The sequence below is a fragment of the Bos indicus genome, chromosome 25, assembly GCF_029378745.1.
Source record: "Bos indicus isolate NIAB-ARS_2022 breed Sahiwal x Tharparkar chromosome 25, NIAB-ARS_B.indTharparkar_mat_pri_1.0, whole genome shotgun sequence".
Taxonomy (NCBI): domain Eukaryota; kingdom Metazoa; phylum Chordata; class Mammalia; order Artiodactyla; family Bovidae; genus Bos; species Bos indicus.
Window position 1 is genome coordinate 638,251 of NC_091784.1, and position 27,966 is coordinate 666,216.

General features: G+C 50.7%; 1 protein-coding gene across 10 annotated transcripts in view; it reads left to right on the top strand.

The window, feature by feature from the left end:
• Positions 1–26,670, top strand: part of LOC139179644 (liprin-alpha-1-like) — a 304,559-nt gene extending 277,889 nt beyond the window's left edge. For 5 of the 10 annotated variants that reach the window (XM_070779265.1, XM_070779266.1, XM_070779267.1 and 2 more), the window contains 11 exons: positions 272–436; positions 1,539–2,081; positions 5,384–5,515; positions 9,287–9,366; positions 11,926–12,139; positions 14,743–14,966; positions 16,754–16,976; positions 21,843–21,923; positions 22,513–22,709; positions 23,547–23,719; positions 25,209–26,670. In XM_070779265.1, the coding sequence (XP_070635366.1) occupies positions 1,908–2,081; positions 5,384–5,515; positions 9,287–9,366; positions 11,926–12,139; positions 14,743–14,966; positions 16,754–16,976; positions 21,843–21,923; positions 22,513–22,709; positions 23,547–23,719; positions 25,209–25,411 (1,701 nt within the window). In that variant the 5' untranslated portion in view covers positions 272–436; positions 1,539–1,907 and the 3' untranslated portion in view covers positions 25,412–26,670. Of the gene's footprint in view, positions 1–271; positions 437–1,535; positions 2,082–5,383; positions 5,516–9,286; positions 9,367–11,925; positions 12,140–14,742; positions 14,967–16,753; positions 16,977–21,842; positions 21,924–22,512; positions 22,710–23,546; positions 23,720–25,027 lie in introns of all 10 variants that reach the window. The other 5 variants (XM_070779263.1, XM_070779269.1, XM_070779272.1 and 2 more) reach the window with 5 other exon arrangements.
• The last annotated feature ends 1,296 nt before the right edge of the window (positions 26,671–27,966 follow it).

The window sequence follows — 27,966 nt, forward strand, 5'->3', positions numbered from 1 at the left end:
AGGGGGGAGTTCTCTTAACTTACATTTTTGTCCATGCTACACTTTGTGTGGGATCTTAGTTCCCCAACCAGGGGTTAAAACCCATGATCCTTGAAGAAGTGTGGAGTCTTAACTACTGGGCCCCTGGGGAAGTCCACTCTAACTTTCGACTGAACTGGCAGGATTCCGACGTGCCTTAGCATGTTTCCGGCTATAGCGTGAGGCTGAGAGGAGTTATCAGCCCGGAGTTCGAGCATGAGGTTGAAGGTGTTCCTTTGGCCCTGCCCTGCAGCTGCTGCTGGAGCACCTGGAGTGCCTGGTTTCGCGATATATTCCACCCGTCGGGATGACAGCAGGCAAGCGGCAGGCGCAGTCCCCAGCCGGCATGAGGAGTGAGGTGGAGGTGCTCAGGGCGCTGAAATTGCTCTTTGAACACCACAAGGCCCTGGACGAGAAGGTACCAGCCATCCGGCCGTCCTGGATTTGTACACTTGCTGCCTTGTTAGGCGGATGATGCACATGTTTATGTAACTAGTTGACTTTTGAGCGTCTTGAATTCTTGTATATACATTTTTTTCTGTAAGAATTCAGAGTTTTATATGGTTAAAAAGCGTTGCCTGCATACATGCTCAGTCGTGTCCGAATCTTTGCAACCCTGTGGACTGTAGCCCACCATGCTCCTCTCTTCATGGGGCTTCCCAGTCATAAATACTGGAGTGGGTGGCCATCTTCTACTCCAGGGAATCTTCCTGACCCAGGGATCGAACCTGCCCTCTCGCATTGGCAGGCGGATTCTTTACCACTGAGCCACCTGGGAAGCCCCCAGTTAAAAAGTATTAGTTGGCATGAATGTCTCAAGATTTATTATATTCTGTATATCAATTTGCAGTTAAAAACTGGGTAATAATTAATTTAGGAGAACATTTTGTTCTCTCAAACTTAGAATTTAAAGCTGTTAACAAGCAGATTCTCTTGACGTTAAGATCAATGAGAGACATTCAAGGTATTCTGTGACAGTATCCATGTATTAGGGTGAGTATACACTAAGAAGTGTACTAACGTATATACACACATCAACACACAGTGACTCGGCCCCTTTTATTTGAGTTGAGAGCGTGATTACGAGTAGCACTCGAAAGGTGTAGTTTGTTAGAAGAAGAATTAGGTGCCACACATAAAGAGGTAAGTTTGATCAGTCTTTGTGTAATTTCCGTGAAGGGTTTGTCATTTGAATCCTTTCATTTTAAAAAAGAATGAAGGCTGTAGTGGTGGGCATCAGATGTTATTTATCTTTCTGATTGAGGACCCGCCCACCAGGGTTATTTTAATGACTAGTAAACTAGACTTGTGGCTCAGAGTTGCAGGATCTCTTAAGTACCCCTTTGTCCAGTAGAAGACAAATTCTGACTCTAATCACCTGGTGGTATTCGGGATGGATAGCATCACCATGTATTTTCTTTTTATGTTGTGTTTTCAGTTTAGAGTTGAGTTTTCCAGGTGGAGTTTGGCTGTCTTTACTTATTTCTTTACTCTGATTCAATGTTTTTTGGTTTTAGCAGATGATTCTTTCAGAGGAGAATAACCAGGAAAAGATACTAACGGACAGGGTGCTTGATGTACATCATGAGCAAGAAAACATGCCAAGCGCCAATGGAAAGGCAAGTCCTTGGTCTCGCTCTCTGTCTGGTTCTTGTCTTACCATCCAGTCTGTGCGGGGCTGTTGGGACCTCTCACCGATGCACCATGTAGGTCTGAGTGGCCACGAGGGTCCTGTGAGCTCCCAGAGCGCAGAAGGCAGTTTTGACCTCACAGATTGCCCGGAAGTACTGTGTTCCCTCCCTCCCAAAACCAGGCTGTGTAAGGCTTCCTTTCCCCCTTAGAGACCCTCCGATGGCTCTCTAAGCCACAAGGAAGACGTGGTTAAGAAGATGGAGCTCCAGGAAATCATAGAGAGGCAGTTGCGGGAGCAGAGCCAGATGGAGGAGCGCCTGGCAGCCCTCTCTGCCCACGTGAAACATCTGGAGGAGGACCTGGACACGGCCAGGAAGGACCTCCTCAAGTCCAAGGACATAAACAGAAAACTTGAGCGGGACGTCCGCGAAGTGAGTGACTGCAGCTGTGTCTGTTGTCCTGAGGTGGAATGTGGGTTTCTTGTTCTCCCGGGGATCTCAGCCTTGGGATGGCTGCGTGAGTAAGAGCAGAGCACTGGAGAGACCACAGCTGGCTGCCTCCCTGCCTCCGCATCGAGGTCTCTGGGGTAGAAGAGGCCTAGTCCAGGCGGTCCGTTGGCAGTGGACCAACATGAGGGCAGCCCTGACGCTGTGCCGCACCCTGGGTGTGGACTCCTCATTTCCACAAGTTCCAGGGGGCCCACTGTGTTCCTTTTTTAAAAATTCATTCATCCATTCATTAATTTATTGGCGTATAGTTGCTTTACACTGCTGTGTCAATTTCTGCTGTACAGCAAAGTGAATCAGTCATCTATCTATCTATCTATCTATCTATTTACGTATCTGTCTCTCTTTTAGATTTCCTGCCCATTTGCTTCACCACGGAGCACTGAGCAGACTGCCCTGTGCTGTACACTAGGTCCTCACTCGTTGACTTTATGTGTAGTATCAGTGCTGTATATATGTTAACCCGAGTCTCCCAGTTCATCCCCACCCCCCGCCCCCCGCTACTGCCTGTCGAATGTGTTCCTGATGATGCTGAAATTTGCTTCTGATTCACTCAGGAGAGTCTGGTGACACCTGTGGAGCCTGTTCTCTCAGAGAGATGGGATCATGCTGTGTGGGCTCTGCTGAGGCAGCTTGCCTGGCCATCTTCTCAAGTTTTCTGAGGTTCCGCTCCTTGAAGGGATGTGTGACAGTGATACCGGCGGTCAGACAAGTCGAGTGGTGTTTGCTCACCCTCAGATCCTCAGGCCCGAGCTCTGTAACCATGTGGAATCGTGATGTCTCTGGCGGTCATGTCTGCGGGTGTCCTGATTTATGAGAAACTCCCTAGCGGTCACTGTGAAAACAGAAAGTGCTGGGGACTCAGGCCTCTTCCTGTGAGCCTCGCCTCTCCTCTGTGCACAGACAGACAGCACCCAACCGGCCCACCCCTCCCCCGTGAGACCGTCTCAGAGAGAACCCCTCCAACATGTGGTACAGCAGGTGTACTTGTTTAGTAGCTTGGTGTGAGTAATTCTGTGTGAGAACTCAAAACAGAAATATTTGCACAGGTTTGCATAAGCTATTCACACTACTCTGGCAACAGGAGATTAGGTGGCAGAGTTTAATACGTATAGAATTCTAGAAAACGCGTTTTCAAGACCTTTCACTTTTAAAGTTAGGACTTTGCCCACATTGGTTACTTAGTGACCAGGGAGGGACCTGAAGTGGATTTTGAAGTGGCGGACAGGAGTTGCACCAGCAGCAAGTTCTGGTCCTGGTTTGAGCGTTTCATCCATGTGGTGTAACTCTGCTTTTGAAGAACTAGGCTTGAGAAGGCTGCTCCCAGTTGTGTACAATTTGACTTCTGTTTCCACTCGTTAATATTCTACTTTAATTCTGAGGAAATTGCATGAGACTTTTCCAACTTTCACTCGAGTTAACGAGCCTCAGAGCTCCCCGTTGGATCTGTTGAAGGTCCCTCCTTGTTCTGGGTCAAGCCCGCCTGTATGGTGTAGCAGACAGAGGTCCTGACTTCATGCCAGATACCTTCCCTCCTGGAATTCTTGCAATAACAGGGTAGTTTAGTACACTTTTCGTTTGCTGTTTGGGTTTATTATGTAGAAAAGAAGCTTGGTAAACCAAGTGGCTGGACAGAACGTTAAGACAGATGGGTGCCAATCGTGACCTTTGGGATAGGCGCATTTTTGCTCACGTCCGAGAAAACTGCCGTGTCTAGGACTTTTATTCTGAGGACGTTAGCTTTATATTTGATTTGAAACTTAGGACGACATCAGTAATAAACTTGAAAATGAAATTGCAAATAAGGATTCTAGGCATCGACAGGTAATGGCTTTTATGAACTGTGTCTGACTTTTATAGTAGTGAATTACTGAGGAAGGAAGGTAAAGATCTTTTCATGTGACTCTCACATTGGAAATCAAGTCCCAGTGTAAAGTTCTTATGACCCTAAAATACTGTGTTCAAAAGTGTGGATGTACATCATGGTAAATCAGCTGTACTGGAAGGAAATACATTTTTTAAAAATTGTGGGTGACTGCAACTTACATGTTTGAATTATTTGGGACTTGGTTTAACCATTGTGGAATTCCATTCCTGACTCTTTTGTTTTACTTGAAGGTGAATCTGTTGGCTTGTTAGAGTTGTTACCGAAAGAGTAGAGAGCAGCAGGGAACTTCACGGCAGCTGGCTGCCTGTTGGGAACTGGGGTCACTGTGACAAAAGGCAGGGTTAGAGCTCCGGTCTGATTAGGGTTTGTACTTCCTGTGGTGTGGTGAGCCTTACTCGCTCCTGTTCCCGAGTGGTCTCAGATAATCAGGACTTAACCAGGAAAACCAAATCTGGCTTCTCCAAAACAAAGTGAGTCAGTCTGGTGTGTGCCAAAGTGTATCATTGTCCCCACCACAAAAGTAAAATACTAGAAAGCCATTGAAAAGTATGATGGGGAATGCTAATTAAAAGCGTCACGATATACAAAATAATGGCTGTAAAAGGCAGATCAGAAAATACTATGTACCATATGCTATTGTTTTCTGCGGGTTTTAAAGCATAGCATATTGTTTGTGTACGTACATAGAGGAATACGCACACAGAAAAAGTAAGAAAGCTGCTTAGAAACAAATGCTAACCTCTCAGGAACCTGAGCTTATAGATAGTTTAATTTTTTTCTTTTTTAAAAAAGAATCTGTCTAAATGTTCTACATTGAAAGTTTTTCAGAGTAAGAAGATCTGTTAAAAGAATAATCGTGCATTTACAAATACTAGTTGACTGGCATTTCACCAGGCATGCTCTTATCAGGTCTGTATTTCAGAGGAGATGAAAGCCATATTTTGGCTTACACGCCCGTAGCCATCTGCGGTCGGTAGGGTTCCCTCTAAATGATGATTCTGCTGATGTTTTAAGAAGGGTCTGTAGTGAACCCTTCTTCCCTTAACTTGTCAATAAGAATGAATAAGATTCTACAGATCTTCTTTAATATAGAAGAACTTTTTTTTTTTTTTTTTTAAGATGTCCTTGGGGAATGCTTAGGAAAAGCAAATACTCTGGCAGGAGGCGTTCTGCTCACTGAGACCAAGCCCAGGAACACTGAGAGAAAATATACCCTGAGGGAGCTTCCGAAACAGAATGAATCCACTAGACACGTGCATTTAGGTTTTGTCTCAGCTTACTTAAAGCCACAGTGGCTACACCTCTCGGCCTGTGTTGATCCTCTGCTCTCCCTTTGTAGACAGAGGATAAGAACCGCAGGTTGCAGGAGCGCCTGGAGCTGGTAGAGAAGCTGCAGCAGAGACTGCGGAGGGCAGAGACGCTGCCCGAGGTGGAGGCGGAGCAGGCGCAGAGGGTGGCCTCGCTCTCCAAGGTGCTGCTGTGGGTCTCTGGGGGGCGGGCACAGGGAGGGCCTGTTCCCCTGCTCTCCCACCGCGCCCCTGCCCGTGCTGCTCAGTCCACACAGGAGCGCAGACGTGGGGGTCGTGCTGCCCGTCTGAGATGGGAGTGCTCCCTGAGTGTCAGGCACGCCCCACTTCTGCGTCATCCCTACGTTAATTTCCCTCCAGTTTTGTTCCGAGTTCTGTGTGTCCCTAGGACGCTTCAGCTCCGAGTCACTGCTGCTCAGAGTTCAGTCAGCCACTCAAAGCCTAGCAGGATAGAGACCTAGAAAAATCCCATTCTCGTTTAAGAGATGGCCAAAATAGCTCTGTAATGAACACAGTTTTAAGTTGTTATCCATACACTTGTTAAAGAAGTCCCAGCAGGGCACGTGCAGACCCGAGGCCCCACTCCCCACTCGCCGTCCCCAGGAGCCCGCGGGTGAGAGGCCATGTCCTTGGGATGTGGCGCTGCTGGGGGCACCGACCCCATTGCCAGCCAGCCAGCCACCCTGTCCTTCTGACGGGAAAGGTGTTGCCCTGCGCTGCCAGTGGGCACTGGCTGAACATAGAGAGTCGGGCCGGGTCTGTGCTGACTCGGCTGTCGGAAGCCTTGCCAGGAGCTCAGTGAGCGCCTGAGGGGCCATCACGTCGCGGGAGGCCGCCGGTGTCCGGTGCTCACAGACCCTCCCAGAGCAGGGGCACTAACAGCCGCCAGGGGGCACCCTTCTGCCTGTGATCTTCCTCTCCAGGCTTGGTTTCTCCTCTCCCCTGGCATCTCTGCTGTCCATCCCCAGTCGGCCTTGTAGTCCGACCTTTTGTCTTCCGGAAGGTCTACCACTCAGGAGGCTAAACGGTTCGAACTTCCTTCCCAGCTTAGGAAGGTAGAACGTGTGCCTCGGGTTTGCCGCTGTCTGCTGCCCACGCGGGCTCGCCACAGGCAGTCCGAGGAGGGAGCGCAGCGGCCGTGGGTGTGGGGCCTGGGGCACGGGGAGCACGTCTCCTCTCACGAGCTGGTCACCAGCATCCTCCGTGAGCCATGTGTCACACACGAAGCCGCGCAGGCTGTGTGAGCAGGCATGCGGGCGTGCCCCCGGCGAACCCAGGGCCCGTGGTTCGCACAGAGCATGGCCCGCTTGCCGCCCCTGCGATCAAAGCCCGCGTGCTGTCAGGACAGGGTTGTTGTGAGCGGAGCTGATGCTGTTCTTGGCCGACAGGCAGGAGAGAGAGGCACAGCAGCATCGAGGATAGGCTGCGCCAGATGGAGGTCCAACTGGAGGCAAAGAACAAGGAGCGGCAGCGGGTGCCTGTGCTGACAGGGAGGCGGCGTCTGGGCAGGAGACGTGGCTTGGGCGGGGGCCAGCACTGCCTTTCTCCACCACTCCCGTCTCTGGCATCGAGTGTGTGCCTGTGTGGCCCCATCTGCTGATCCAGGCACCCACCTCCTTGGGAGCAGGGCCAGAGGTGGTCGCCCATAGGCGGTGGGCAGGAGCCAGGGCTTCCCCACATTCAAAGAGGCTGCTTGTTGCTCTGACCAGCCAGTCCGGGGAGCTGCTTGGGATACAGGTGGACCTCCCAACTGCCCCTCAGACAAACCTAGGGGTGCCAGCCCGGGGCCCATGAAACTGAAGGCATGGCACCCAGGTGTGGAGTCCCACATGCCAAACCGCTGGTCCAGACACGGTGTGTGTGTAGGATGGCTGCCTCTAGACAGGAGAACCGCAGTTGCCCTGCAACAGAAGGCGCATCAGGAAAGGGTGATGGTGGAGGCTCACATCACTGAGTCCTGAGAGAGGTTTCCTGGAAAGGTTGGCCACACGGCAATACAGACCATCCAGGAAATGGAGTGGGGATCCCGGGTCCAGCCTCACGTGTCAGTACTGTCCCCACCATACCTGTGTTCTTGGGCCTGGACTGCAGAGCCTCACAGGCGGACTTCCAGGGGGCAGTGGTTCTGACTCCCATCGTGAGACCCTCGGTGAGGCGCCCTCCCCGCTTAGGCAGAGAGCTCAATATCTCCCGATCAGGTGTGCACTTCTTACTTTCATAACTGCTGCTCAGAGGCTGTTGAGATCGGGATGCTGTTTATGACTAGACTAAGCCAATTCAAAGTCAACTTTTGTTTTGCTTTAAAAATCTTTGAATGCCGATGCCTTATTGTGGAAGCTGTGACAGGTTTTGTTTCCTTGGGCTCAAAAATCACTGCAGACGGTGACTGCAGCCATGAGATTAAAAAATGTTTGCTCCTTGGAAAGCTATGACAAACATAGACAGCATATTGAAAAGTAAGAGACATCACTTTGCCAACAAACCATATACTCAAACCATATATGACAAACCATATACTCAAAACTATGGTTTTTCCGGTAGCAACGTATGGGTGTGAGAGTTGGACCATAAAGAAGGCTGAGCACTGAGGAATTGATGCTTTCGAATTGTGTTGCTGGAGAAGACTCTGCTTTAACAGAAAATAAACTTTTTAAATGTATTACGATGGAGAATTGCAAACATGCACAAAAGTGGATGGAGTAGTATAATAAATACCCATGACCCGTCCCGTCAATTAGTCTCAGCAATTTCTCATACAGAGCCAATCTCAAATAGATCATTCTTTTGTCTTCTCTCCATTTTTTTAAATACAGTAGGTCCTAAAACAGCTTTTTAAACCTTGAAATTGATGCTCATCTTATAAAACACAGACTTGGCAACTTTGTTATTGCATTTAAAATTTGCTTGAGGTAATTATTTCCAGTTTTTTAATATGAATTTTCATATTGGAAAAGACCCTGATGCTGGGAAAGATTGAAGTCAGGAAGAGAGTGGATGACAGAGGATGAGATGGTTGGACGGCATCACCAATTCAGTGGACATGAGTTTGAGCAGATGCTTAGCAGAAGTCGAGTTCCATTTTCCTTATGGCTAATCCACTGCTATAACACGTATAGCACTTCTGGTTTTGAACACTGAATGTGTTTGCATTATAGGTGGATTTAGAGTGTGTGGCTGTTGTGTGTGGTTCAGAATTCTGAGTAGTCCTTTCAGGGATCACCCAAAAGCTGAGACAAAGCGTGAGCCCTTCACGTGGACTGTGCTGTGCGTCAGAAAGATAATACGAGCCACCTACACAATCTAAAATTTCCTAAAAACCAACGGGCTACTCGACGTCCTTCTTTCACCACGAGTCTTGAAATCCTCTGTGTGATTTCCACATCGGGCTTTGCACCAGCCTGTCTCACGTGCTCAGGGGCTGCATGAGGCGAGTGACTGCCGTGGCCAACAGCACAGAGCTTCCAGGTTGAGTTGAGTGACTCACAAACTTGGCCCGTTTGACTTGTTTTACCCCATGAGCAAGTGAAGTGGGCTGTAGAGGAATGAATGTGAGGAATGCAGGTGAGCTCCATGGAGACAGTTTAAAGCAGTGAGAGGAGGGAGGGCAATAGAGTGAGTCATGTCCCCCTGACCCGAAACCCCCGCCTGAAGTCTAGCTTCTCTCTACAGACTTCATGGTTGTTAATGGCTTGCCATGTTTCCTCCAGAGAAACCTTTTCTACACCTGAGATGGAACTTCCTCTTCATTATGGTTTATAAGGGTTAACATTGTTCTGAGTGTTTCTATTTGCTAGGGACTCTTAGAGAACATTTTCTCAGAATTACAATGGTGGGAGTTGATACCTACTGATGTAACCTGTTCTGCACATTTTGGTGCAAGTCACTTTACATCCAAAAAGCAAGCGGTGCAGGCTGTGTCATTTGCTGTTTCGTAGGACCAGCTGATTCTAAACCTGGAAACCCTGAGAGCCGAAGTGGACCAGACGAGACTGCGAGGGGCTCCCTTCCACCACAGGTAGGCTGTTCCCCTGGGCAGCTCCCCTCAGCGCTGTCGAGTGTGACAAGGGCCTGTCTGGTGTGTGGACAGTATGACTGGGTGTTGCTCATGGTCGCACCTCAAGGAGCCTGTAGCTTCGTGGACAGCGAGAGGGAAGAGACAAGCATCGTTCCTTAGGGTCAAACTTGGTACCACGGAGTGGTCGTCACAGGATTGACAACACTCAAAACCACAGCAGAGGTTTGGAAGTAGGGGGCCGACCAGTTGATATTTGGGCGTATTCATTTGAGGGGCCTGACAGACTGTGACACTGATGTTTCTGAAGAGTCGCAGAAGGTTAATGACCTGTAGTCTTTTGACTGCGGTGGGAGGAATCACCTGGCTTGTGAATGAGGAGAGCAGATTACTGAACATCCTGATTTTTTCTTCCTCGTTGTTATAGGGACGGTAATTCTTATTAAGTATTTAAATGTTTCTTTGGCTTCTTCACAGAAAATGGTCACAAGTGAGAGATAAACTTTAGCAAAGGTTATTAAGTGCTTACTGGTGACATTCATTCATCTGTAGGAAATGGACTACTGCTTGAATCCTGACTTAGGAGACAGTTTGGAGCCCATACGCATATTTCTGTGTTTGTGTGCTTAGGGGATCCTCACAGTCCAGAGCACCCACCCAGCCTTCTTCTAGAGAAAAGGAGATGTCATTTGAGACAAAGGCAGAGCCAGAAACTGGTCCTGTGTCTGAAACCATGGTGGGTGGAGTTCAAGGAGAGCACGTGCCCTGCAGAACAGGACTTGGTGGCAGAGCTCCTCCAGGGTGAGGGGCTGGGGCTGTCAGAGGTGGGGAACCCCTGCTCCCGGGGTGGACGAGGTGAGTGTGAGGAGGACTGCGTAGACAGTGGAGGAAGAGGAGGTGGACACGGCCTCCTCCTCTTGGGGGTTTTTGGGTAACGAGGAGGGACCTGATGCCAGGAACCGAGGCCTGACACAATTGGGGGCTTCAGATGGAGAAGCCTGGGGCCTGGTCACCAGTCCCGTGTGTGTCAGTGAGAGTGAGAGATGAGAAGAGGAAGCAGCCGCGGGGCAGGACGAGCCGCTGTGCTCTGAAGACAGTGGGCCACAGCGGCTGGTGCGAGGGAGGGGTGTCTCCAGGAGGCAGCTCTGGAGGGGTCACAGCAGTGACTTAGCAGCACAGGTGGGGCCTCAGAATGGGGCTTGTGGGCAGTGTGGGCTGGGTGGGGGGCACTGTGCTGCCTCAGGAGGGAGGGAGTGGGGACTGAAAACTGGCTCACAGGCAGGGCAGGCACGGCGTATTTGGTGGGACCTCCCAGAGGAATTGGTCACCTTGTCTCTGAGACCTTCTCCCGGAGGAAAGAACTTCGGGTGAGGAGGGGGAGAGAGATGGAGGCTGCACCCCGTGAGGGGACTGGGAGGTGATGGTTGGGGGTGGACCCAACCCGGAGGCCTCTGGCCCTCAGAGGACCCTCGAAGGTCCCCAGTCCACAGCGGGACTGTGTCGTACCCCCCACTCAGTTCCCAAGTGTGCTCTAGCCCGAAGCCCTTGGGTGGAAGTGGAGCAGAGAAGGGAACAGTTCTGTCAGGAGGGAGGGGAGATGGGAGGGAAGACAGGTGTGGCTCTGGGAGATTCCAGACTTCCATCTCCTGTGCAGCACAGTGTTCGCAAAACCGTCGAGCAGAGTAGCGTGTGACCCCGAGCAGGCTGAGCTGGTGGTTGGCCCTGGCCACTCTGCAGACCTATGGGGTGTCCTGTCCTCGGAGGAAGGCCCTGTCTCCTGGGTTTAGGGAATCCTGCACATGGAGGCATCACCCTCGTCCCAGAGACAAGACTGAGCAGAGCCCGGGCGGTCCTGCAGTGCAGGCGGCTCACAGTCAAGGCGGGGCCACCCTGCCTCCCAGCAGGCCCCTGCTGAGTGAGCTCCTGGCACCTGTAGGCCCAGTCCTTAGTGCTCAGGGCCTGAGCATCTGTGCTGGGTCTTGTTCAGCCCAGACTCTGGTGACACGCTCACCTCTGCTTTAATGGGAGACACCAGTGGTGCTCAGCTTCGAGCTGTGGGTCCGAGACTTTTCTGCTGCGGGTTGTCTGAGGCACCTTTAAAAACACTGAGAGCGGTGCAGACAGTGTTCCAGGCAGACCAGTGATTGTGATCCACAGACTTCCCATGGGAGAGGGAGGTCAGAGCAGGTGTGGGCCAAAGGGGAGGTGGGGTGCCAAGGGGAAAGCAGAGCAGGTGCAGGCCCTGCCCTGGGACCTGAGAGCGGGCTCCAGGGGGACCCTGGATGCAGCAACCCCAGACAGCCGATCCTGTCCTAGTCAGCTCCACACCCTCGCGTCAGCACTGCCTTCCCCACATACGGGAGTTTTCCAGCTGCTGGGGATGAGCCCTGAGTGTCTGCGGAGCAGCAGGCAGCCTGTTGCTATTGGAGCCAGAGGGCAGTGCCCTCCCGGGGGCCCTTTTGCTGTGAAATTGCCGATCTTCCAAATGGACAGGCTCTGGCTCGTCTGACAGAGTGAGCTCTCTTTTCTTCTAACAGCACTCTTCTTCGCTGTGTGTTTCAGCCGACCCCACTTGGGCAGCGCCCCGGACCTCAGGTTCCCTGTGGCGGACCGGCCGGCAGACTCCTTGGGCAACGGGGCGGTGCTGCGGTGCCCCCAGAAAGGCCGGCTGGCAGCGATGCACGATGAGCCATCTGAGGCAAGGACCCCGCCGCCCCCTTCCCATCCCTGGTGGGCACCTTGTGAGGCACCTGCCCCCTCACACCATGGTCCTGAGGTGGGTTTGGAACAAAGCGCTGATAGATTGCTTTACGTCTCCCCATTTTCCTTTTTCTGGCTAAGAGTTTACTTTGAAGGCATGCTTTTTTTCCTTAACCAATTTTGATTATTTGTGGCCTACTGTGAGGCCCAGCATGGTACTAATTAGCACAGTTTTGAAATCGTCCTACGAGTAAATGGATACACATATCCATCAGCTTATAGTGAGAAGAATTCTCATTGGGAGTTTAAGTGCCTTTATCTTTTCGCCTCATTCATGCCGTGTATTTGTTCATACATGTCTGTGTTTTGAGCTTCCACATTCAGTGAGCAGTTAGTTTGGGCCAGACATGGTCAGAAGTAGGACTCCAGCAGTGAATTAAAAACCGTGTGTGTCCTTTATCCACTGCTACGTAACGAATCATTGCAAAGCTTAGTGACTTCCCAGGGAGCAGCTCACAGTCCCCAGTGCCTGTACATTGTAGCAGGCGGGCCTGGTTCAGGGCCTCCTGAGGGCAAGGGAAGGGCCCCCAGGACTGGATGGCAGGCTTTCAGACTCACCTGGCTGCTGGGGACAGGCCGAGGTCCCTGCCGTGTGGCTTTCCCATGGCCTGGCGCTCCTCGGAACACCCTCTGAGAGCAAGAGTGTGGGGTTTAGCCCGGGGCCTTTCACGCCCTGGTCTCAAGGCCGCACACCTTCACTTCTGTTTGCGAGAGTGAGCTGCGAAGTCCTGCCTCGCTCAGGGGCTGAGCAGGAGTTGCCCCTTCTGCCTCTTGAAGGGAGGAGGATGGAAGAATTTGTGGACCCCTTTTTAAACCCGCGCAGCCTGCTGAACAGTAATGAGCAGGGAAAGGAGACCAGAGTGCCTGAGTTGTCCAAGGAGGAGGGGATGATCGTGTGTAAACAGGGTGGCCAGTGAGGTGACACCAGGAGGGTGACCTTGAACCAGAGACCCAGAGGCAGGAAGAGAAGTAGCCACTCGGAGATAGAAAAAGGGTCATGTCAACCAGCGGGGACAAGGGAGAGAGCAGGCCACATCAGGGAGGAGCCTGGGCTCAGGCCTGAGCAGCTCGAGGCCAGAGCCTGTTTCCTGAGGTGAGGAGGGCTGCCGGGGCGGGGAGCTAAGAGCCGGGCCTCAGCCCTGTTGAGGTGGACGAGCCCATTGGGTGTCCCGGGGACGTGTCAGGAGAACAGCTGAGTGTTCCGGCCTGCATCCGGGAGAGGACTCATTCAGCTCAGGGTGGACTTGTGGTCGTGGGCATACAGATGGCATTTAAAGGCACGAGCACAGTAAAGTCACCAGGCGGGTGCCGGTGGAGAGAGATGGGGTGCAAGGGTAGGGCTGTGGGGCATCCTGCATTCGAAGGTTGAGAAGGGGCACAAGGGACTGAGGAATAACCCCAGGGAGGGCAGGGCCTGGAGCCCAGGGAGAGACATGCTGGGGGCGGGGGGTGGCGTGGGGGAGGGCAAGGAAAGGAAGGGGCTTGGTAACTCGGGTTCCTCGAGTCCCCGGGGAATTGCCCTGCAGGGCGGGGCTCACCGCCTGCTGGCAGAGAAGTGGAGACCTGGCGGGGAGGGGGACCGTAGAGGCCACTCCCAAGGAGCTTTCAGAGACCTGCAGTGGGCGCTGCAGGGAGCCCTGGAGGAGGAATCTGCTGGTTCCCCTTGTGCGATTGGAAGGCGAGAGAAGGGAGAGGACATGCCAACCGGGCTGATGGGGGTGAACCCATAGGCAGCTGGTTCACTGGAGCAGAGGAGGAATGATGGCAGGCGGTCCCAGAGCCAGCGAATGGGGTAGCCGAGCCCTGGGGCGGGGTTGTGATGAAGACAGGAGGCTAGGGCACTGGACACAGGGGCAGGGAGCCAGCAAGCCAGCACCTCGAGGCTGCCCCTCAGTTCCTTTGAGGTCCTGTCTGGGAAAGAAGGCAGGACCTGGGTGACAGTGTGGCAGGGGGGACGTTTTCAGAGAGAAGGGTGTGAGGTGTGAGAGCGGGAGGGCGGCACGGGGCCCCGCTGGCACTATCCCATGTGTCTCTGACGACAGAGCCACCCTTGCAGGGCGAGGAGCCATCCCCCAGAACAGCCCGAGGGCCTGTGTCCCGAGAGGAGAGCCGCGGAGGGGCTGGCCCTCCCGTATCCTGGCTGCCCCTGCTTGCGCCTCTCTGTGGGTGTTCAGACCAGCCTGGGAAACGGAGGACTGGGAGCCTGGGAGGACGGCACACTCTGGTGAACTGGTACCAGTGATGACTGCTGATAGGGACCCAGCGGCTGCCGAGCTGAAAGGTTCTTTTTTCTTATTTTCCTCCAGCCTGGCTGATGGAGGCATGGATGTATTTTTGTAATTTTCAGTTTCTGTCTCTGACTCCATCAGCCCACCCTTGTGAATAACCTCATAGGATTGCCTGCCGTCCACGCTGAGACCTGAGTGTCACCAGGCCATCTAGGAACTGGATTCTTCCCCTGCCTGATTCTTGAGTCCTGTTCGCTTAAGAGATGGCAGTGTCTCATGAGCATGGCCCATTTATCCAGAGTCAGGGCTTCCATGTAAAATTGGGTTCAGTTCCTGATAGACTTGAGCTGCCCTGAATGTCGCTGATGAGACGTGGTCCTCTCGCGCCCAGGTGCAGACCCCAAAGGAGCAGGACTGCGAGCACACGCAGCAAGCCAGCATGCTGGCCGACGTGGCCCAGGCCTTTGAGAGTGATGAGGGCGTGTCTGACGACGAGGGCGACAGGGTCACCCTCTTCAGCTCGGCCACTCAGCTGTCGCCCAGCAGGCAGGCCGATGCCAAGACTCTGACCGTGATGATGCAGGAGCAGCTGGACGTCATCAATGAAGAGATCCGGTGGGTGATCCTTAACTCAGCACCAGAAACTCGGTTTCTCTGAGGAGCTGTCTTCTCCTAGGGACGTCTGAGTGTTCCATAGTAAGAAACCTGACCTCAGGTCTGCGTCAAGAATTTTCAGTTTTGAGATGGCCCTTGATTACAGAGCTCGGTCAGCCGGGGCGTTCTGTCCATGGTGTGGTTTCCGCACTCTGTGGGGGCGGCAGGAGGCGTTGTGGGGTGTCCCCCCTCAGCTCTGAGCACCAAGGTGGGTGAGGTGCTGAGGCGGTGTCCCCTGCGGCCCGTGGACCCTCCTGTGTCCCTCAGAACCCCCCATGTTCTGGTGAAAAGCCACCTGGTGAAAGCTGGGGTTTTGCACTTGGCAAATTCCCACTCAGATCTGCATTTTCCTTTTTAACTTAATGCAGTGTGAAGATTGGCTTGTTGTAAGACAGTGGTCCAAGGACATGTGTTTGAGTTTTTCTCATCTCATCAGTATATTTAAGATGTTTTCTTTAGACACCGTCTTGGCAGTTATAACAATTTTCAAAGCAGGATAGAATCCAAAGGCCTGCCTCGTGGTGAGCGGGGGGCCTTGGGTCTGGGTGCAGCCAGGTGGCTGGGGGCCCCGAGGCCTGCCTGGTGCCACACCCGCACAGCTATGGCCGTGTCCCGAGTCCACCTTCAGAGTGGCCGCAGGCCGGTGACCCTGCACAGGACCAGGCAGAGCTGCTGCTCAGACTGTTCTCGCCACGTCAGCCCAGGCCGAGGTGCCCGTTCCTGTCGGCCAAGCGGGATGCTCCGGGGGAAAGGCAGGGGGTGTACGGGACAACCAGCAAACGCAAGTGGTGTCACCTGCCCATTTGACGCCAAGACAGACAGCTTTGTGGGCCGTGTTTGAGCACAGATGAGCTCAGAAAGATGGTCTTTCCATGTCCCTGCAAGAAGTATGGAACGGTTATAGATTAATATTTTTATTTTTACAGCAAGTTGTCAGGTAAAAGTGATTTTTCCTTATGCAACAAGTTGACTTGATGTAAATGGTCAATTCTATCCATCAACTTGTTATCAACAGTGAAAAACTTTCCAGATGTATGAGTAGAAGTGAAGCTGGAGAGTTTACTTCCTGTAAGAATCTTGTATTTTAATTTGAAAATCATTTTATTTGCATAATCGTGTATTTAAACTGCTATATAAAAACATCCACCACACATTAGGGGAGAAGAGCAGAAACTGAATTCTAGGTTAATGCAGCACATTGACATGAATCCAGAAACTCAGACAAAACTGGTGGAGAACTTCATCAAGTGATGCGTTTGTATATACACAACCTTAAAAAAAAAAAAAAAAGACCAACTCAGCACTTCATCTGGTCTGGAGACTTGTGTTTAGAAACTGCAGCTTGTTTGTGAATTGGTTTTTTGATTATACAGAGTTCCTGATTCCCAGTGGAAAAGACTTGAGGCACTGACGTGCATCTCTGCCCTGAGAGCAGGGGAGGTAAGGGTTGTCAACTGGAGGTATCTCTTCACAGGAAAGAGAGTTGCCACCAGGGCCCCTTCAGAATGTTAGAGTAAATAAGTGAAATCAAGCGTGAATGATCAGGGCCAGTTTGTAAGACTCAACGCTAAGTTATTCTAAGTTTGAGAATATTCAAAAGAGGAAACGTAGAACCTTTTGGCTGAGATGTTCATTGAGCAACTGTTTCTGGAATTTGCTAATCATGACACAGAATGCCAGCCCAAATTTATTGTCCAGACAGGTTCCTCTGCTGACAAAGGCAGGTGATGCATTTTATTCTATTTTAGGTTGATTGAAGAAGAGAAGGAGAACACGGAGCAGTGGGCCGAGGAGACTGAGAGCAGGGAGGGCAGGGGGAGCTTAGGCAGCCTCCGCCGTTTTAAATCAGTGAGCTCCCTCAACCTGCTTCCCACCTCCTCGCATGCTGGCTCCTGCCCGCCCCTGCCCAAGCCCAGAAGGAGGCGGCACAGCCTGGCGCAGGAGGGAGACCAGCTGGGCATCATGACTCTGGTATGTGTCTGCCTCCTCCCTGCCGCATCCCTCCCCCAGCACGCTGTTTTCTGTCTGTTTTTTTGTTTTTTCTCTTTATACCCAGAAGAAAATCAGGTACATTTGCTACGCTCAGAGGTCTAAAAGTTTTTAAACCGCCTAGTCTTTAATCATTCCACAATGGCACAGCGACAAATTAGTCTTGATATTTGGACCACTACTTAGCACGTCATCATGAACTCAGCCAGAGCCTGCCTCTGTAACGTTGCACCTGGCCTGTGCTGGGCACAGCAGCTGCAGGGAAGTTTCTGTTCTCAGGGAGCAGACAGCTTCGTGAAAGTAACCATAGGCAGCTCTCATGGCATGGGAAAGCCGTACAGCAGATTTTCCATTGGGGATGCCTGGCTGCAGGGTGCAGGGCATGCGGTGGGAACAAAACCAAGAATCTACACTGGTCTGCTTGCTGATGGACCTGGCCACGTGCTCAGTCCAGCTCTGCGTGTGAAACCAGGTTAAAAGCCCAGGGCCCCAGGGCCCCAGGGAAGACGTCGGGCTGCCTCACTTTTCCGAGTCTAAAACTGGGATGACGACCTAGGGCTTTTGGTGACAGAGTGTGCGGCTCTAAAGCACATGTTCCAGCTTTCTTGCGTGTTTAGCTTAGGTGTTGTGAGTGTATTGCTGTTTACCCCATGAAATCACGTGTACAACATTCTGCTTTGTAACTGGACTTGTATTGTCTCTTTTTTCTGTTACCACCCATTTCATGTTAGCTGCATTGTTAGTCAGCTTATAATTAAATTAACCGTGAATCATTTTAGCGGCCTGTGAAGTGGTAACTAGTCCATTTTGTGGTCTTTTGACACTGTTTTTATAATTTGCATCATTGGCTAATTAGTTGATATTTAAAATTCTTTGATGATTTCTCTGTGGTTTCATGCTTGATTTCTTTCCAAATATTTTGCAAAGAACAGTTCTGTATGTTCTCCTTGCTGTTGGAGTTCTCTGACAGTGTGTCTGCTTTCATCATTGCTTTTGATTCCCTCTCTCATCCTGTTGTCTGCTTAGTCGTCATGAATCCAGATCCCCCACCAGCCCCCGAGGCTGTCGTTTACCTATCCATCTCCCCTCCCCCGTCCCCCCACTTCCTCTGATCATAGCCGTTCTATGGTCCACAGCATGTGTCCCCTTAGTCGGGTTTGTGCTTTGTCTTCATGTCTCATTAAATGGTGTTTTTCCCCCATAGCAGTAAGTTGAATTGGTGTATCACTGTGCAGTTACAGGAGAAGGCAATGGCAACCCACTCCAGTACTCTTGCCTGGACAATCCCATGGACGGAGGAACCTGGTAGGCTGCAGTCCATGGGGTCGCACAGAGTCGGACACGACTGAAGCGACTTAGCAGCAGCAGCACGCAGTTATAAGCATAATATATGTAGATGGATCCTAAACTACATATCATGTGTAATTCATAAATGAGATTGTGCTTACATAAAGAAATGATCCTCTTAAGTGTAGAATTAATGGACTTTTAGATATGCAGATGACATCACCCTTAAGGCAGAAAATGAGAGGAACTAGAAAGCCTCTTGATGAAAGTGAAAGAGGAGAGTGAAAAAGTTGGCTTAAAGCTCACCATTCAGAAAACTAAGATCATGGTATCTGGTCCCATCACTTCATAGGAAATAGATGGGGAAACAGTGTCAGACTTTATTTTTGGGGGGCTCCAAAATCACTGCAGATGGTGACTGCAGCCATGAAATTAAAAGGCGCTTACTCCTTGGAAGCAAAGTTATGACCAACATAGATAGCGTATTCAAAAGCAGAGACATTACTTTGCCACCAAAGGTCCATCTAGTCAAGGCTATGGTTTTTCCAGTTGTCATGTATGGATATGAAAGTTGGACTGTGAAGAAAGCTGAGCATCAAAGAATTGAAGCTTTTGAGCTGTGCTGTTGGAGAAGACTCTTGAGAGTGAGTCCCTTGGACTGCAAGGAGATGCAACCAGTCCATTCTAAAGGAGATCAGTCCTGGGTGTTCATTGGAAGGACTGATGCTAAAGCTGAAACTCCAGCACTTTGGCCACCTCAAGTGAAGAGTTGACGCACTGGAAAAGACTCTGATGCTGGGAGGAATTGGGGGAAGGAGGAGAAGGGGACGACAGAGGGTGAATGGCTGGATGGCATCACCAACTCAATGGACATGAGTTTGGGTGAACTCCAAGACTTGGTGATGGACAGGGGGTCCTGTCATGCTGTGATTCATGGGGTCACAAAGAGTCGGACACGACTGAGCAACTGAACTGAACTGAACTGAACTGACACAATATCCTTTCTGTGTTGGTGCTTGTATTTAAGGCTGTAAATCTCATCAGCTTTTGCACAGTTAATGTCTCTATTAGACTCGTTAAGAAAGTATCTTCTATGGTTAATAAAATGTAAAGACTGCACCTGCTATTATGCTAGCTTTCATTCTTACATATTTTCACAGGGAACTTGCTTTAATGAATTTATTGTGAGAAGTTTTAAATCAAATTATATGTCAGGATTTCACATTAATGTCCAGGAGGTGGTTAGATTTGTTCAATGTTAAAATAGATATTATGGTAACTTCCTCATCAGTTAATAATTTAAAGTATAACATGTTTTTGATTAAGAGAAACTAACTTATAGAGAAATTTGGCTGAGAATAGACACCTGTTAAGACCCTTTGTTGTACAGAATGCTATGCTTTAATAAATCATGATGTTGTAATAGAATGGTATCTTCCTGAGTAATAATTTATACTGTTTCTCTAGTAAATCTTGAATAGCTTATTTAAATTCTGTGGTCAAAAAAAATGTTCTGTTTCCAGTCACATGTTCTCTAAATCTTCATGTCACTTACATGTTTGCCATCATTTTTGCTTTACTGTACTTGCCTCTACGAATTCTTGAAATTTTAGCTGCAAAGTCACAATGAATCTGGTTTCTCTTCATTTCTTTGCATGCATCTATCAGCCTAGTGATTTAAGGAAGCAGTGTCGAAAGGTAAACTATTTAGTAATGTAGCACGCCTTTGTTTCTCTGTGAAGTATTAAAGAGTCCTTATCATTTAACGTGAATGAACACTGTGTGGTTATGTCCTGGTGAATAATTGATGTTTTAATGGAAGTGATGAAACTCACCCACCACTTAAAATGTGCTGATGGTTCTGTCGGAAATAGGTCATTCGTTGGGACAGTTGTAACAGTTTGCCTTTCTCCCACTTGTTTGCCTTCTGATCATCTCATGCTTGTTTATAATAGACATAGTATTATTTCTTATTTTTAAAAATTTCTGTACTTATGTTTTTGGCCATGCTGCACAGCTTATGGGATCTTAGTTCCCCAAGCAGGGATCAGACCAGTGTCCCGGCAGTGAAAGTGCCAAGTCTTAACCTCTGGACCACCATGGAATTTCCGCTTAGTGTTTTCATGTAAGAAATGACTGAATCAGAGCCATAGATGTTAGATTTGCGGGAAGCCAATTTAATGATGGTGGGTAGGATTATGCAGGAGACTCTGTGTGCTGGGCATGTGCTTTCCGAGTCTGTCATCTCATCCTCAGGTGAGGTCCAGGCTGCTGCTATCCCCATTCAGCAGACATAGACACTGAGGCCGGGCACCGTGCCCAGGCTGTCACACCCAGCAGCGTGGTGCGGACTGGTCTGATCAGAGCCTGGACACTTAACCATGGTGCTGTCCAGCCCGCTTTCCTCCAGAGGCTCTCGTGTCCATCACGGCATCCCTGATGGAGGGAGCATCAGGAGGGGGCTCTCTGCCTCTCCCCTCGGGTCACTTGGATGAGCCCCTGTTGTTGGAGTCCAGTGCCCCAAGGGCTGGCCTTCCTTGTCCCTCTCCTGCTCCCAGCCCACTGACAGAGCACTCCTGGGCCTTCCCGCAGGACTGGGGTGGCCGTGCTCCAGTTCAGGCAGCTCAGTGCACAGGAGCCCTTCTGCTGAGCACAGCAGAGCAGCGCCGTCCCCCTGGGGTTGGTGACCTGGGTGTGCTGCTCGCCTGCTCTGTGGCCTGCTTTGCCCTCCTGTTCAGCGAGGACACGGCACTGCCCTTCCTAGCCACATGTGGCACCAGTGGGGCAGCTCCCATCCTGGGGGAGGGCAGCCAGGCGCAGACCCAGAGGCCTTCCTCAGGAGGAGGCCCGGGGGAAGGGGCTGGCCTGGGCCCTGACTCTGAGGCAGGTGTTTGTCTCCACTGAGTCCATAGTCAACCCAGGTGTGTCACTTCCCTGCTCTGTTCGTTGTTGTTTTCTGATTTTTATAAATGCTTCTTTTTACTTGACTTTGAGATTGATCCCTGTTCAGTTCCATGTGGAAAATTTCTAGCCTTTGTAGCCTTCTGTTGTCTGAGGGTTCTTGTTAGAGCTCAGGGGAGGGAGCCCAGTTTATCCAGTTGCTGTTAAATGAGTTCAGCTGTATTTTGCACTAAGTTACTTTGTTCTCACCAAGCTCCTGTGGGGCTGCACGGGATCAGTATTCTTTACAGAATCCCACCAAAGAGGCACAGGTTAGTTGGTCAAAACAACACACTCATTGTTTATAACAATACATGCCATGCATGTCTCCTAAAACCTCCCCTGGTTTAACCACACACCGAAATGTATCAGTGAGACCTGTTTGGACCCTGCAGGGTTAATCTGTCCCCAAACTGTCTTTCCTTTCCTCACACCCAGGACCAGCGGAAACGCTGGGAGTCCAAGAGAGATCATCTTATTCTTCTTCTTTTTTTTTTGATTAGTTTATTTTTTAATTGAAAGATAATTGCTTTACAGAATTTTCTTTTCTGTCAAACCTCAACATGAATCAGCCATAGGTACCCATATATCTCCTCCCTTTTGAACTTCCCACTGCTCTAGGGTGATACAAGATCATCTCTTAGTGAAGACCTGGGGGTGCCTTATGGAAACCACTGTGAGCGAATGACACTCGAACTGTGTGTAAGTACTTCAGTGGGTAGTCCCCAGTCTGTATGTTACCGAGAAATACGATCCAGGCACATGGTGTTCGCGTGGAGGGGTTAGGTACCTTTTCTCTGTTTCTGTTGTTGTCATGGCTTCCAGTAACCTGCATCATCACTACAAATGATCTTGGATGGTGGCACAAGCTGTGTCTTTTTCTCCTTCAAACAGAAAGGTCTGGACGGCTTTGCTGAGAGGTTTTGTACTCTAGCTGTGGTGCTTCTGAGCAGCATCTGGTGATGAGCACAGTCCTTTCATCAGGGCAGTTCATGCCGTGCAGGATTCATGGTGCCAGCATCACTCTGCTGTCCTGCCCCGCAGGGCCATCTGGTCGCTGGATTCCAGGGAGGGCCGAGGCCGGCTGCAGGGAGGCTCCCGTCCGGGGTCTCTGCACTCAGTCAGATGCTCTCACTGCTCCATAGCCCCGCATTTTTTGAACAAGACAGTCCTTTAAGATGGCATTAAGCTATAACAAGGGTTTTTTTTGTATTTGGGGGAAAGCATAGCTAATAGATTTTCAAATAAGTTTCTGGTTATAATGTAAAGCCTGTGTGATTGCCTTTTTCAGAACAGTCTATTGTTAGCCAATTTGACACTTACCTCACTCCCTCAGCTGCCAGCTATACGGGAAGAGGTAGAAGATGACAAGACCTCCATCAAATGTGAAACCTCGACCCTCGCCTGGCCGCGGTCCCTTCAGCTGGGCCACCTGCACACGGGGGCGCTGCGCACAGCCACTCATGAGGACCTCAGGGACGCCCACAAGTAAGCGACCTGTGTGTGCATCGTCAGTTTCAGGAGCCCTGCGCCTCTTGTCTTGAAAGAGTTGCAAGGATGATTTTAAAGGAATACCACTGAGTTCGGTGCCTGTGTTTAGTGGTGAACTTCAGGTGCTGGGGAAGAAGAGCTCAGTGACCTCAGTGATTTTAGAAAACGTCCATCTCTACAGATTGACTCCAGTGGGAGCTTTCTTCCTGCTCTGGGTAGAGGTCTGCCTGGCCTGGGGCATGTTCCTGACAGTGACGGCCCCGTGCCTCTCGGGTTCGCTCTTGAGGGTCCCTCCCTTTTCTGCAGGGGTCTCCTCTCAGGAGACCCTGTCCCCTCCTGTGACTGACACTGTCCTCATTCAGACCACTACTTGCTGAGCTCCCGTCCTGAGCCAGGCAGCACTCGATGGGGGGCACGTGTGGTCACCTGACCAGCAGCCCTACATGGTGACCTGCCACGGCCGCGGACGGTTACCCTGTGGGAGGCGGGGGGACCTACCCAGAGCAGGGGAGCTCGTCTTCTCCTGGAGCATCATCACCTGCCGAGCAGCAACCCTAAGGGAGGGTCAGAGTGCCCTCTGCACCAGCTGGCCTGGAGTCAAGCCCTCCTCGGGGGAGAGCTCGAGGCAGAGAATCTCAGCTTCCTGGTGCGGTTGTCTTACGCCGCGAGCCTGCATTGCTCATGTGGAGTGTGGTTGGTGAAGGAGACTCCAACTGTCAGCTGCGAGGTTGAGGCGCGGGTGTTGCATGGGTGCCCGTTTCTATCAGTAGCTCTTGTGGAGGGGTGTGTGTTTGCACAAGGCTGCCAGTTAAAGGCCGTTTTCTCTCCCCGAAGCTCCACAGGCTCTCAGGACAGCCCCGGGAATAACCCCAGCAGCAGCACCAGCAGCCAGGGCTCGCTGCACAAAGCCCCAAAGAAGAAGGGCATCAAGTCCTCCATCAGCCGCTTGTTTCGCAAGAAGGAAAAGGGCCGGCCTGAAGACCCCAGCAAGGAGGCGTTAGGACCAGGTGGGTGCTTCACCGATCAGAGGGAGGAGGGCCTGCAGGCATCTCCCTTCTGTGTCTCCCCTGTCGTCCCCATGAGGCTCCTGTCAATCATGCTGGGGGTCCTCCTGGGAGCAGGAGTGGAGGAGGCATCTGTCTTCTCAATGGGTCTGAGATGATCGGCTGAGTTAATGAGTGGATGGTTGGATGGATGGGTGAATTAAGAGTGGATGGATGGATTGATTAGTGAGTGGTGGATGGATGAACAGATGGCTGGCTGGATGGGTGGATGAACGGAGCATGGAATGAATAAAGCAGATGATTGTACTCCAGTGCTAGAAACATATTCTACGAAATTGATTGAGTAGGAGCTGGGCGATGATTGTTTCATCCTAACAGTGACATGTGTTTGGAAACGGCCTAAGTGCTCCTCAGTGAGGGGTGAGGTACAATCTGTGGACACCCCACAAGGAACAGCCCGCCCTCCTTCCTGCCACCTTCCCCATCCCCAGGAGCTCATCAGGGGTTCTGCCCATGCCCCCCACCACACCCCACAGCCACACAGGTCCTCCTGGGGTCCCCTCATCACACAGAGTTATCATCAGGCCCCCATATCACTCAGCTTCCTCTCCTTGAGGACAGCGTATGTTCCTGCCTCTTCAGCCACAAATGTGTTAAGTCTCGTTTGTGCTGGGTGTGGGATTTACAGGGGTAAGTAAAGCAGATGTGGTCTGGAGCACAGTTAAGTGACAAGAGAGAAAAAGGAGCAGATTATTAAATGCTATCCCTATTAGTAGTAAATACAATGCTGAGATGGATGGTGCACTGATTATGTACCAGATGCTGTTTGTGTCCCTTACCAAGCAGGTGCTGCCCCCTCCCGATTTACAGAGGACACAGTGACAGTCACGTGGTTAGGGAGCGGTTAGGGCAGGTTCACACCCACCCAGTGGGACCAGACACTTTGCTGAGCCCCAGCCACCTCTCTCATGGATGAAACAGGAATGAGATAGCTCTATGGCATGATGATTCAACGGACATGAGTTGGAGCAAACTCCAGGAGATAGTGAAGGACAGGAAAGCCTGGAGTGCTGCAATCCAAGGAGTGAAAAGAGTCGGACACAACTGAGCGACTGAACTAAAACCTGAGTGTGTGCTAACCTGTTTCAGTCATGTCTGACTCTGCGACCCCAGGAACTGTAGCCCACTAGCTCCTCTGTCCATGGGGTTCTCCAGGCAAGGAGACTGGAGTGGGTTGCCATGCTCTCTTCCAGGGCATCTTCTCAACCCAGGGATCGAACCCACATCTCTCATTATCTATTGCATTGGCAGGCAGGATCTTTACCCCTAGCGCCACCTGGAAAGCCCCAGTGAATGCTGACAACTAGAAATGCAGAAAATAAGGGCTGCTCCTAAGTTAAACTGGAAGAGCAGCAAGCACAGGTTGTAAAGAGGAAAACACACGATGAGCGACAACAGCGCCAACAGAAACAAGGGATGCGTTCACCCACAGAAAGAAAATGTCTGTGCCGTTCAGAAGAGGAGCCCGCCAGCCCTTGGAGGGACAGCTGGAACCAGAATGAAAACCGAGGCCATGGTCAGCAGTGCCCACCACACGGCCTGGGTGGCGTGGTGTCACTCGCCAGGCTTCCTGTATCCCCAGAGCTGCTGGCAGTAACATCTCTGAGTGCCAGGCCGGGCAGCTTCCCCGAGTGAGCTAAGGCATCACTGCTCTCCTTCCAGTGCTGCTCCGGGGCCCTCTGTGGGCGGCCACCCTCATCCCCTGCCCTGCCACTTGCTGGGGCCCGGCTGTCCCCCTGGAATCCTTTCAGCCCTTGAGCTTGGGTGTTCCCAGCCCTCTGCCACACCGGACTGGGACGCAACTCAGGACTTGGGCTTGAGATATCAAGGAGACCCTGAATCTGGAAGGACACCACCCTGGAGCCTGTGAGAGAGCAGGAGAACAAAGCCCCTACGGGGAGGAAGCAGAGCTGGGGGAACGTGCCCACAGCCTCCACTGCCTCCTGCACAAGTGCCTTTTCTTTGTCTCTCCTTGACCTGAAACAAAGCCCAGCTGCTGCTGCTCCGCAGGTGATTCCTAAAGATGCACCTCCTGCCAGAGCTATTGTCCTGCTGCTCTGGGGCTGCCTGAGTGTGCTCAGGAGTATCAGACAAGTAGGGCTGCCACACCTCATACTGGAGGTGGGGGGCCTGATACTGGGGAAGGGTCGGAGGTGGGGGGAGGGTTTGAGGGTCGGGGAGGGCCTGATGCTGGCCTAGGGCCGTGACGCTGGACTGGGGTCTGATGCTGGACTACTGTCTGATGCTGGACTACGGTCTGATGCTGGGGGAGGACCTGATGCTGGACTAGGGTGCATCATTTGGGTCCCCGTCAAGGTTGCCCTCGGACACCCCACCCTGTGACCGACGGTGAGCCTCGACACCTGCACTTTGTTCCCACCCTCGGCCCGCTGCCCACACCTCAGCAGCAGAGGGGCCCTGTCCCCGCAGATGCTGAAGTGATGGAGCCTCTTGTCTCCGGAGCCAAGGACATGAACACACTGTGGGTCGTCCTTTAGGGACACCTATGCTTCCGCCTTCTGGCCTTTCCATTGCATCCGTCCGTTTCTCTTAACAGAATGTCCGTGTGATGACACGGGCTCCCATTACCAGCTCTGGTCTGTTCTCAGTGAGAGTACAGCTTACCCTCGGCACTCTTTATTGGCCCTGGGAAATTTTGCTTCAGTACTTTATTGAAAGAAAGCAATAAATAATACTGTGATGAAAATAGTTCAAAAGTAGACTGTACATACTTTGTCACATATTCGGGAAGTTCACAAAAGATTAATAGGAAAATAGAATGATAACAATGAATTGTACAAGTAAATTAAAGGCGGAACCCACATGTAAAGAGACATGCTGTCTCTGTCTACCAAGATACCAGCTGCATAATAAATATCACACTGTGACCTGAATGCATCTCTTGCTGGCTTTTTTAATGTGCCGTTGAAAAAGTAAAAATTACATTTGCTACTTACACAATCCAGAATGGCTATGTCATCACAATCTAAAAATGTACGCCTAGGTCCATTCTTTAAACAAGTTTACAATCATGTAAAAAGATGATTTACATAAAAATAAGGCCTTTGTCAGAGCTACACTACCCTGTCTGTCTGGGAAGTGGCACCTTCACTGTCCAGCTCGATGGCTCTGCAGCAGGTGCAGGGCATTGCGATTGGTCCCCAAAGAGTCTCACCGGAGAGGAGGGATCCGGGTCCACAGAGACTGGGTTACAGGAGAGATTTTCAGTCTTCTTCTAGGCATCCTTTCAGCCCAAATTTCATTAGAAGCTCACATTTAACACCCAGTACTTTTATATCACTTCACACTGTGGACAAAAAGCATTTCTTGCTAGAAAAAGTACAGTTTAGGCCAGTCGTTAACATCCAACAACAATTGGTTGAAATTAAGTTTGCTTATTTCAGAGTGACTGTTGGAGAGCTTGGTTACATTCTGGAAGGATAATAAAGCACACCGTGTCATGATGATTTTACAATCGCAGGAAAACCCCTTCTCTCATGGTTTAACATTGAAAAATTAAACAAGAATAATTACAATAAATACATCATTTACAAAAGCCCTGTGTTTGTTCATAGGATTTATACAGACAAGCACTACAGTACATTCATTTGAAAGACTGAAATCAGGTATCAGAACATGAAATTGATCTGAAAGGATATTCATAGCCTGAATATACAAGAAAAAGGAAGTAATTATATAAATGAAGTCATAAGTTTACATAAATATCAGAAACATTAAATTCTAAAATATTTTCTCTATGGTATTCATGAATTTTTCACTAATTAAAAATCCTGTAATATCTTCGGGTCTATGTAACAAGTATTAACAGAGTAAAGATTCCATCGAGTTCAAAATGTAGTCTTTGTTGTATACTGGATGCTGTATAAACATCTGGAGAATTCGTGCAGGTAAACTGGAAACACACACACAGAAAAGTCAGTCCTGGGTTGGCAGCTGGTGCCCCAGCCCCTGCCCCTCCTGACACCCCCACCCCCCACCCCATTTGGGGCTTCAGCTGCTTTGAGAATTCAGAGAAACATGGAGGGCCAAGCAGATCAAGGAGAGTACTCTGTGGCTGACTTTATTCTGACATATAGCTAAAAGCTGCTGGTAAAAAAACCTCAAAAGCCCAATCCAGCTTTCTAGCTGAGATGTGAACAGGACAGAGCAGACAGCCTCCTGCCCTCAGA